This window comes from Falco peregrinus, chromosome 2 (genome assembly GCF_023634155.1).
Source record: "Falco peregrinus isolate bFalPer1 chromosome 2, bFalPer1.pri, whole genome shotgun sequence".
Lineage (NCBI taxonomy): Eukaryota > Metazoa > Chordata > Aves > Falconiformes > Falconidae > Falco > Falco peregrinus.
Window position 1 is genome coordinate 117885026 of NC_073722.1, and position 11962 is coordinate 117896987.

General features: G+C 47.9%; 1 protein-coding gene across 1 annotated transcript in view; it reads right to left on the reverse strand.

Annotated features, from left to right (window-relative positions):
• DNAH9 (dynein axonemal heavy chain 9) overlaps window positions 1–11962 on the reverse strand; it is a 186023-nt gene that overhangs the window by 147465 nt on the left and 26596 nt on the right. Inside the window, exons 18-24 of the mRNA XM_055796132.1 lie at window positions 11613–11835; window positions 9178–9344; window positions 7932–8802; window positions 5913–6043; window positions 4701–4827; window positions 1708–1860; window positions 593–718 (exon numbers count right to left, since the gene is read on the reverse strand). Of these exons, the coding sequence (XP_055652107.1) occupies window positions 593–718; window positions 1708–1860; window positions 4701–4827; window positions 5913–6043; window positions 7932–8802; window positions 9178–9344; window positions 11613–11835 (1798 nt within the window). The remainder of the gene's footprint in view (window positions 1–592; window positions 719–1707; window positions 1861–4700; window positions 4828–5912; window positions 6044–7931; window positions 8803–9177; window positions 9345–11612; window positions 11836–11962) is intronic.

Consider the following 11962-nt stretch of genomic DNA (forward strand, 5'->3'; position numbering starts at 1 on the left):
TGAAGTATCCATGACATGAAATTAAGTATTTTTTCATACAGCAGTCACAGCAGTCAGGACAACATGGATCTGCCCCGTGACATTCATTTAAAACACCATATCAGTGCTAGACATACTTAGCAGCTGCTTATTAGTAAATCAGCACCTTTCACATGCCTGACACAGCAGAGGGGGAAGAGCTGGAGACCACGAAGCTGTCAGAGATGCTTCTGAGGGGCTCTTTTTTCCTCCTTCAGCTTCACCCCTGCTATCCCACTATACCTCTCGTTCTGGGTGTACAGATGTCCCGTGACACCCAGGGTGCAACAGGCACTGCCAAAGCCCCCGCGCTCTGTAACCCAGCCAAGACAAAATCCTCCCTGGAGCCCTAACCAAAGCAAGGAGCTCAGCCTGAAGACTCCATCAGGAGATCACCAAAATAAAAGACAATTCATCCTTCCTCCCTCCTGGACAGCACAGCAGAGGCCAGAAACATCCTCATCCAGAGCTCGAGGCCACCAGAGAAGGGAAGGGCAGGACTGAAGGGGAAGCCACGCATGCACTGCCTTTCCACCTGCCAGCCGGAATGGAGATGGGAAGCAGCAGCAGATACCTGGGCAGGGTAGTCAAAGAGCCACTGTTCCCTCGGTTTCTCCTCATAAGCCATGACGGCTTCTGTCATCTCGTCTCTCACAGTAGCCCTCATGCTGTCTAGTACGCGGTTCAGCCAGATCTCAACCTGGAGAGCAGATGAAATCACAGTAACACATTTGCTCTTCTTAAGTGCCTTTGGTAATTAGTGAAGATAGGGAATGGGACAAGCATCTGAGCTCCCAAGTTAAACGAGCCTCTCAGCCTCCTCCGTACTGGGTGGATTTAGCCAATTCTGGCACTGCAGGATGAGCATCTATTTCCAGACACCACGAATACAAGGCAGATCATTCTTGAACTCCAGCTACAGGAGAAAACAAAATGAACTCCACCGATGCGTAATTTAGTTTGGTGCATTCCACCTCCAGGCCATGACAGAATCACTCATGGGACTTGGGCACAATCTGTCAGCAGCAGGAGAAAGCTGCTGCTGAACTTGGGAACACAATTCCTGCTGAATTTAGTATTTCACGGGCAAAGCCCTCACCGAGAATATAGTTTAAATGCAGCAAGCTCCGTCACTGGGGAGCTCAGTAGCTGCTGTTGGGTACCTTCGCTTCTTACAATAGCCCATGGAGAAAGGTGCAACTACAGGGACAGACAAGCTGAGCGGTAGTTTGATTCTTAGATTTTGTACTTTAACTCATCCTAGGAAAGAAAGAAGATTTGGAAAACAGGAAGAAAAGCCTTCTGTTTTAAAAGATATGCACGCAGAGGCGCTATGGAATAGCTTAGTCTATTTTCAATCTGCATCCCCTCTCTTACTGAGGTTATTTGTAACAAGCTGCAAGACTAACCTTCAAAAACTCTGAAAATTTCAAATAAACCTAGTTAGAGAAAGGCCATGGCCCTTTTTCTCCCTGTGGACTGTGGCACCTATGCCCCACCTTAGTGACAGTCCTGCTGTCTAGAGTGAGGCCAAGAACTGTGGTGTAAGGAGGAATTAAATTACACACCGCCGCTTCCAGCTTTTCTCATACATAAAGGAAGAGTAGCGAAGGTCTACGATGTCTTGGCAAAAGATGCCCATGCAAGGGGCAGGGGAGCAGACTCCACTGGACAGTTCTTCCCTCTCACCTGCCCACTGCAGTCACAGGGTTCACTGAAGCTGACGTATTCCTCCTCTTTACTGTACATTCCCAGGCCAACCTTGGTTGCCTTTTGCTCAGAGTCCAGCTGGAATTTCATCTTGGCCAAGTTGTCAAAGAGTTTGGAAAGATGGCGCTGCACCTGCAAAAGGAATTGTACAAATAAAGCAACTGAGACAGGAGAAGCAGAATAGAGACCACCATACATGTCACAGGCACAATCATGTTCACAGAGCACAATCTTGGACATCTCTGTAGCACCACATCTTCCTACAGGGCCAGGACACCACCAACACAAGCCTCTTGCATTTTCTCCTAATAATTCTACATGATTTAGAAAACAGACATGCCTTAATAAATCATATTTCCCCATTGGGAAATCTCCCATGCAGGGCAAAAGCACAGAAAGCACTCAAACATTGCATGACCTCCTAGCCCTGATTTCCCTGCTTGTAGCTATGAGAGGTCTCTAGCCATGGCTCCATCTCATCCTATTCTCAGCAGATTGTGGAGCCTCCTTCACTATGAACATTTCTGGTTTTTCACTACTAAAACTCAATTTTATGTCAATGAAAAGTCCTGAATTTTCCTCCATGGAGGAGGAAGACCTTTATTTCTGCCTAAGACCCATGATAAACAGCTCACAACCCAGACCTACAAAATCCCCATCTTGACCAAAAACACTCTTCCAGAAGGAAAAGAATAATTCAGTCCTGTGCTGTTCACACCCAGCTGAGTTTGAAAAGCTAACAGGGAGATGCTAGTGTCACTGCTGCAGGGTTTAAACATCAGCGCCTGCCTGCTGGGAGCTGAGCAGGTCACCAACGCTTCTTCTAGATCACTATATAACACACAACTAAATCACCGTGTGTGTCACGCCTGGGCTTCTCCCAGGGCTGATGTTCCCGCTGCAAGGGTCAGCTCACAAAGCTGTCCCAGACAGGAGCTGCTTCTCTCAATGACAGCCAGAGACAGGGGAAGGAGAACAGCCCGTGACACCTGGTGCTCTGATGCTTTCAGAGAAAGGTGGGTGGACTTGTCCATTTAATTCTTACTCACTGACTCCCAAAGGATTACAGCACTCCTCCTTACAAGCTGTCTGGCAGGTGGACATACCTCAGTAGTCTTACGCACGTTCAAGCAGGGCCAAATCCTGGAAGGTGCTAAGTATGTCTGAGAAGCAATGGGCACCCAGCTCCCCGCCACATAAGATTTGAAATGAGATATGCTTATGTAAACCAGAGAAGCTTTTTGTTACATCTAGAAGTTTCTGCTCACAAATCCCCAGTGTCCAGCCAGTCTGCAGGACTTTGGGTGTACTCCAGCACGTCTGCAATCCTGCCACCAGAGCACCAGATACATCTGAATCTGCACAAGTTCAATATCCAGTTCAAGAGGATAATATCATTGTGCGTTTAATCCTCCTTTAGGAATTATCAGACTTTGAAACTACAGTGGAAAGGCTGAGAGTGTATCCATGTATGATCCTACTTGACATTTACTTTGATTTTACTGCAAATAGTTTTGAATAACAGAAAATGCCAGGAATTGTGCCTTACTTCATGCAGCATTTCAAAGCAGTATCTTTTCTTTGCTTGCTGTGGGTTTTTTTCTCTCCATTTTAAATATCAATCAACTACGTATTAATGATACTCTGCGGGCTGAAATCACCCAGCAGCAGAAACAGGTACAAGCAGCGTTAAAGGTTAGTGGCAAACAGCAGCATCTCCAAATGGTGCACAAGCCTGCTCCATTCATGTGCGCACATGAATGCTGAAAATAATGAAAAGCTTGAAGAAGGTGAGATTACTCACTGCTGAAAGGAGGAGTTCATTCCTTATCCAGTCTCTGTTTGCTGTGAACATTTTGATTGGTTTTATACACCAACCCCCAGATAAATGATGCATCCCAATCAAGGCCAGCCAGGTCACAGCGTTGCCAGGCACAGTGGGCAGGGTTTCCCAACAACTCCTGTAGCACTAATCATCAACCCTAATGGTGCTGTGCTCTGTGTGGAAAAACAGCTGCAGGACCAAATCCTGTGAGCTCTGTGTGCTGGGGGATGGGAGATGTCTGTGCTCCTCTGGGGAACAGGGAGAAGAGCACAGCAAAGCCATTCCCTAGAACAGGAAGGTTACTACAAGGTACTCCACAGGATAATCCAGCAATCCACCCGCGTCAACCAGAGGAATGGTACATCTGGAACGATTTCCCCACACTTGGCATTCAGGCACCATCCCCAGAAACCCCAGCCCAGAGAAGCGGAGCCTCCTCAGCCAGATGGCACCGAAGGCCAGTGCAGAGGTCAGATGGCCAGCCTGGCCCCCAAGCTGCGTGGTGGGTGGGTGGCCCAAGACTTGCTGTGACCATAGCCACTGCCTGCCCACCAGTGTCTCATCCCTTTCAGATTGTGTCCTTCTCTCCTGCTATAATCAGGGCATCCCAAAGGCCGTTGCACAGGGAAAGGAAGAAGTGGCTGACTAGCAAATGTTTCTTCTGCCTAAAAAGAGGGACCTCTCCAAGCCATCAGTTGCCAGCACTTCCACCCTTGAGTGACCAGTCTGTGGCTCTTTCAATGGCAGATGCAGTTTGGTGGCAAGCCAGGCTGGGGATCCAAGGTCAGCAATAAGTTTTGGCCAAGGTCATCAAGAAAGATGGTTTCCTCCAACCGCACTGTAGCCCAGCAGAAACTAAACCACTGTTTTCATGGCATCAAAAGCATAGCTCTACTCTGTGCAACGCTTTCAGAACTACCTGCAAGCATCACCAGGGTTAGATCAGACAACGTGCAGTGCACATGCTGCCTTTCAAAGATGACAGATGAAGACCAGCTGTGAAAGAATTATTGTTAATCCAAGAGGGTGGGAGAAAAAGCACTCAAGAAAGGATACGATAGAAGAGTCCCAAGACAGCATCTTCCACTGTGACATTACTGACAGCTGGAAAATGCAAAGGTGATACAGTACAGCAGGGCTTGCTTACCAGATGTGGATTGGTGCCGTTGGAAAGAATATCCAATAAATCTGCAGAAGAAATGAAGTAAAATCTGGGAAAGGCCAGCCTCTTCATGTCTAAATATTCAGCCAAAGCCTTCTCACACAGGGACAGCCTGGGGAGGAAAAGCAGATAAGCAGAGCCCAGGACAGATGGGCAAATACCCTTTCACGTTTCATGCTACAGTTTGGGTTATCAAGCAGATTCTTGATTCCCTACCATGGGGAAATGCCAGGCACAAGCTGAGCCTGTAGGCTGGTCCCCTGCAGCATTTTCCAAACAGATCAACAAAGCACATAGTACTCACAGATCTCTCTGCTCTCAAGGGTCAAACAGCCTAAGAGTCAGAGAAGCCTCATAAAAAAGCAGAAACACCAGTGAAAGAAGAGGCTAGAAAGGGTTTACAGTCTGACCTACCCTTTTAGACAAGCTCTTAACTGCCACAGGTAATTTCACACTGGGATGGAAGTTTCCATTACTGCTTTTATTCTAATGAACCACATTTTAAAGTCTGATTCAAACCTACTCAGCTTTTTGTGATTGCAAAGCCTGAAAGGAAACTTGTTTGCTCCGATCTAAAATGAGTCGTTCCGTGTTTACACACTAAGCTGCTGCTGAGCTTACAAAGTTCATAAATAACATGCAGCTAGTCCTCTACGAGTACCACTGGCCTTATGTGAATAAAAAATAAAATTTTGAAATGGATAGTTATTACTGACAACACCTATTAACTCTGAAGTGTGTTCCAGGTAGAATAGCTCATACATTAAGCGAGAAGTAGATCCATCTCAGGACACCAAGGTCTTTCTCAGGGAATCTCGTTATACCATGTGGCAAGGGTATACACACAGAGATAATTTTGTAAATTAAAGAACATGGGCTCAGCTCTGCTACAGATCTCCCTGCCTGAACTGCTAAACAGATACGTAAGATGTTGTGTTTGGGGTGGGAGTAAGGCCACGTGTTATTAAAACCAGCTGAACGCCTGGCTTTGTGTGTGTGCAAATGAATATTCAGGATGGGAGTCGGCACACACACAAAGCCAGACTCCGCTCTGGGGGCTTCAGGGTGACGGATCACAAGTAAAAAGACTCAAGAAAGATCAGAATGCAAAGAATGCACAGCCTAGGAAGAAAGCCTTGGAACACAGGTTAAACAAAACATACGAGAGTTGATCCCAGTCTAGTAAGTTCTACCTACCTACTTTGAATGTCCTCCAGTTGTTGGGAGAGACCCGGTTTATTGGTGGCCTCAACTACATTTGGGGTTTTCTGAGTTTCGTAGGCCAGTTCTTTAAAATCCACATCGATCCCTTCAAAGCGCTTAGAGTCCTAAAAAGCAAAACAAAGGACACGTCCACACCCACTGATTTTTGTGCCAAGAGCCCAGGTTCTGGGTGCTGTCCTTGGCCTGAGGGGAGACTCTTTGCAGAGAGCCTCCTGCCCAGAGCACAGAGGGACCTCCCCACCCTTCCAGAATGGCTCTTCCACACACGTGCCTGAAACAAGTCTCCAACGACGCACTTGCTTTCTTGTCACTGTAGCCCAAAGGGGTTGTGGATAAAGTGATCCATGCAGAAGCCAATGCCTAGGACTATTTTCATGGGATTTAATTCCCCTTTGAATATCTCCTTGTCGATCTTCCCCTCCCGTGTCCAGATGAAATACCAAGTTTCCCTGGCCACAGCAGCAGGAGATGCTCCAATATGGGGGAAAGGCTACTGAGCTCATTCTCCCCCTCTGACTACAGCAGAGGAATCGCAGTGCCTGTCCTCGAGATGGGCATGATGACATGTGCAGAGGAAAGTCCTTCCTCACCTGAGTACAGCCGTGGAAACCCCACACCAGCAGCAGAGGACCACACTGACTGTTATGCTCTGCACCTAACAGGGAAACCCTGAATTTTTGGAGCTAAATAGTATAGAATAAGCAAAGTAACGTTCAAGATGCCCCTGCTCCTCCCTTCTTCCCAGGCCTCCTGGGTGAGCCAGGGCACCAAATAAAAGTGCTCCATGCTTTCCTGGTAACACATCCACAGTAACTTGTGTTCAGCCCTGGTAGCCAGGCTCTGGCTGGAGGGTTCAGCCCTCCCTGCACACTGGCCAGCAGCCAGTGCCAGACGCACGCCCCATGCCCTGCAGCACATCCTCTCCCAGCCCTGGGTACCTCCTGAGCAGGGTCAGCCCCCAGAGGCTTTGATTCATCCTTTGAGACAGGATGAATCCTTTCTTCTAGGGAAGGGAAGAGGCTGCTGATTTGTGCCACCTGCCAGACGGGTATTGAGACGCAGACAGCTGCCCAGTAGGGTGCTGATTTAAATCATGATGCAATTTCATGCACGCCATTAGATAGCTGTCGGACATTAACAGCTTGCTGGCGCATGGTACAGCCTTCAGGGCACTGGTTATCGGCACCTGCATGAACTGCCCAGTAAGCAAGGTGTGCCCAGCACTCTCCAAAGCAGAGGGAGGAATAGTCCAAGCAGACCAGAACGAAGGGATGGAGACAGGGTGGCATACTGTGTGGGTGTCACGGGCTGTGCACCCCCTGCCTTGGGTGTCAGTGCCCCGGCAGTGCCGCTGCACGTGGATGGGGACAGCAGTGGCACAGTCAACTACAGTTGAGGTTCCTCAGCACAGCTGCGAGTGGTCCAGCAAGAAGATTTTTCTAACAGTCAAGGGAATCTGGCATAAGACTGGAAGCTGGACACGAAGACACCCCCGAGGAGGTCACCAGTGACAACTCTGTGCCATTTGCCAAAGCAGGAGTGGGGGAACAGTTGCCCCCTCCCTGCCCTGGCACAGAAGGTAGGGAAGGGGATGCTGCCAAAGCTGCCTGGTCCAGCTCTGGTTTGACAATTTGCAATGTCCGAGTCATTATCCCAGTCCTCTCCCCTCTGAGGACAAAGGGAACATGCCTGCAGCACTGAGAGAAGCCAGCAGCCTTGCTCTCAGTCTCCCGGAGCTCTGTATTTGCTGTGCAGTGGTGGAGGGGAGAAAAATCAGCTTCTCGGCATGGCTCAGGCACAATCTACAGTACAAAAACATCCTGGGGCAGCACTAGGGAAACTATTATAGCACTACGGGAGCCTCCAAAGAAGCACGGCAGTAGGAGGAAAGCCCTGCTTTGGGGAACATGGCATTACAGACAACCCTGTTTCGTATAATGAAGGCTCTTCAACACTTCCCAAACAGGAAGAATAGGACACGGGGTTTCATACCTCGGGAAGCTGTGCCCGTATGTCTTCTGAGCCTATGAATATGCTCTCCAAGTGAGACCATGTATGCTGCACTTCGAACCAGAGAGAAATGACAGAGTCCGCAGCAGACAGCTTCCTCTGCCATGCAGACACTTCCTCCAAGAAGAAAGCAATATACTTGGATGTCATTAAATTCTGCAGCTGCACCTGGTTGTCTTCTAAAGTTTCAATGAGTTCCTCATCTGACTTCAGCAATAGGATGTTTGTCCGGGGGTGAGGCTCGTATTGAAACTCCATGGTGCTCCAAGTCATTTTTAGCTCCTTCAGGACTTTCTCCATACTCATTTCTCGCACTGCCTTGTCCACAATGCCACGAACCTCATCCTCAAAGTTATGTAGGTTGAGCTTCAGAAGGTCAGCCAGCGTGGTGTCAGAGTCCATCACAAACTTCACACCCGTCATCTGCATCAGTTGATTCCAGTGTCTTTCTCTAATGGCAGGATTTTGAAGTTCTGCCACAGCTTTCAGGGCTGTCAGCATGTTCTTCACCTTGCTGTCCAGCCCGGTGAAAGCATCCCATGACCTCATTTCCTTATCCAAATTCCGAATCTCCCTTGCAAAGTTTTTACACTCTAGATCCATGTTTTCCACATTGATATCCACCCATTTGGTGGTCTGCCAGTCATCAAGGCTAGTGTTCACGAGAGAGATCATATCCCAGAGCTCTTTGAGAAGACACAGCTCCTTTCTGCACTGCTTCAGTTGTTTATAATCTGGCACCATGACTTCAAACAGACCAGCCGATTCATAAATCGAGGTCATGGCTGACTCCATTTGTTTAATCTCACTGTGCTTTGCATCCAGCAGTTGATAAGGTTTTTCTGTGTCAAACCTAGAAAGAAACATTTATTTTTCATAAGCAATACTGTAACAACTTCTAAAGAAAACATAAAACAAACAGTGCTTCTAAGAGACAAAGCAGAGCTGAAATGCCTATAGTACACATTGATGGTACAGCCACGTGGCACTACCGACACCACCTTAAAGCGACATTGTGCGCTCAGCATCTAGATTCAATTTCTTGCTAACACTGGACAGCGTTCCCAGGGACAAAACACCCCGGGGTGTAACAGACACAGCACTGTGAGAAGGTAGGAAACATACGCAAGGGCTCAAGCATACGTCCTCAGGACACTCAGAGATGATCCCACAATTTTTTATTTTTTTTTTTCCACAGGGCTTCTCTGATGCTATAATTTGCCCCTACCTGAATGGTGCTTCTTTCCGAAATCGCTCTCTGAATCTGTGCTGCTCAACATCAAACGCTGCACAGCTCCTGCGCACAACTGTCATTTCGTTCGCCTGCAGAGGAGCCACATGCTGCTTCACAGCTATCGCCAGCTTCTTTATATTGTTCCATTTTTCTGGCAGCTCCTGCAAGCAAAATTTAAATGCTGGTAGGCAGTATTTGCTATTCAATATAAGATGTGTCCGATCTGTTTATGGATAATCACAGAACAGGAAAAGCAACAGATTCCATGTCTAAAACTGTAAGGAAGTTTTCTTGTGATGCAAAGGCTAAGCACACAATTTGGAATAAAATTTACCAGTTAGTCACAATTTTGAAAACTAATGGAGACTGAGACCTTATAACTGACAGCTCTGATTGTAACCACATATCCTGTAACTTCAGAAGAAGGGTTCCAGACTAGACCCTGGGCTCTCAGGGTGGTTCCATGCTCAAGAGAGAACAAGGATCCCACCACCAAGCCCAGCGGGACCCAGCACCTGCTGGGAGAGGCTGAAGGCAGGAGGATGGGCTGCGGCTGCGAGCTCATTGGATCACCCAGCTTCCCAGAGCTATTTAAGAAACACAGCCTGGGAAATTTCCTGGCAGCTCTTAGAGCAGAAGATGTTATACCAGAAGGACTTCTAGCCAGCTCTCTGGGGCAAATACCTCCAGATTGTGTATGTAATATTAGTAGTAAATAAGACTAGTTTCTTTCCCAGGGCTGCACCCAAGCTGCAAGTGCACAGCACTGCTGACAATGCACCCCCCGTACCCGGGATTTTCTTCAGAAAGGGATTTTATTTCTCCTCACTAGGCTTCTCAGGCCATATCTTCAGCCCACACACCGACACCAGCCAAGGGCTCTGCTGTCCTCGAGTCCCAGTGCTCTGCCCTTGGGAAGCCCACTTCCCCACGTACTGCGCAAGCTCACAGGAAAGTCTTTGGGTTTCTTTTTGTCCCACTTCACATATTTGAAGAGACTAATACAGACCCACCAACACTACAGAAAGAAGGGAAATAACCTGGAAGCAGCTCTGAGGCAGCGGAGCGGGGTCAGTCCCTCCTGAGGGGTCTCTTTCTGGCACTTGATATCCCAGTCTCAATAGAAGTCACTACCCATGACCACAGCAGGGCACACCTGAAGCTGCTTCCTTGTCCTTCTCATACAAGCTACCAGCTCCTGCCCACCCATCCCCACAGCCACGGAGGAGGCAGCACCTAGGGGAGCTGATTTCTGGGTTTCCCGCTGTATACAGGAATGAATGAATCATTCAACTACGTGTTGCTGTCGCTTGCCAGAAAGAACGAAACTGCTTTGTTACTTCCTGCATCTGAATGGCTCGCACAAATCTCTCATTTCTTCTATGGGAAAAACAAATCAGTTGTTCAAATATACTTGTGCAACAGGCACCAGAGAAGCAGCTCTCAGGCAGAGGAACCAGCAGAGCCAGGCTCCCCACAGCACCATGGGTTATGTTGGCTGCTGCAACAGCTTCAGTCCAGAGCATCCACATAACGCAGCTCTCCTGTTTTCAGGGAGTCTATAGGAACCTAAGGATCACAACTGCACAAGCAGAAGACCAGACAACTGCCAAACCCCACTCAGCTCCCATCCAAGCCTGCAGCAGAAAACTGCAGCCTTTGCTGCACACGGCAGGAACATCTTTCCAAAAGCTCCTGCTTTTAACCATTGTGTCCTGCACAGATGCCTCTGCCTGCAGCACCCATGGCTATAGGGTGACCATCAGCACGTAGCCACATGCTTCTCCACTGTAACATCTTGCCTGTTGCCAGTGCTTGTCTCCCATTTCCCAAGGCCGGCTGGGCACCTCACAGTCTTTTCTAACCTCCATCTCATGGTCCCCTTTCCAGAAAGGAAAGATATTCCCAAAAGAAAACTGATTCATCAGACCCAGATGTGGAAAGGTGCCAAAGTACTTTCGTAACCACTCTCAGTGATGTCCTCTGGGTCAAGCAAACTCAGTGTTACAGACCCAGTGGAGGACTGAAATCCTGTGAGAAGGCAACTCCTCTGCCAACATTATCCTTCCCATCTCCACGGTTGCCAAGAACTAGCTTATTTAAAAATAATTATAATTCAACCTAATTAACAGATGTATTTGAAAATGCATTAATTTTTTTCAAGAGTAATCGCTGGGAGTTGGAGCAGGCAATTCTATGTTTTTCATACATAACAAAAGGCTTAATCGCTGCTTTAAAAGAAAAATCTCAATATAACTCCAAAATTTAGAGCTATTAAGGCACATCCCGCAATAGCAAAATACTATCCACTGAGGCCCTCTAATGACAGGGAACAGGGTCTTAAATGTTCCTGCAACACTCTGAGCTCACAGTCTCTTTGACATCTGCTACTCAACAAACTGGCGTGTCCACCACAAATTTTCACCCACCTCCATTTGCTTATAGACCTCCTCCGGCAGCTGCTGCTCATACGTCTTCAGCAGTTCGATGGTTTGCTTCAGGGGCTCAAACATGGCATCAGTGGCACTGAGCCTTTCTTTAACGGCCAGGAGATGGCCCATGATCTCCACCAAGCCATCATAATCACCTTTTTCAACCTTTTTGCTCAGACCTTTATCGGCAGTTTTGATGAACTCGTCAAGGTCAGCCAAGCTGTGCAACGCAAAAGCAGGAAAGCACAAAATGAGAGCAGTTCCTATTGCAATAATTACCAGCCTTATGCCAGGCAGCTGGATGGCACGGACCAGGAAAAAGCCTGGCTAACTCTGTCCAGTGCATG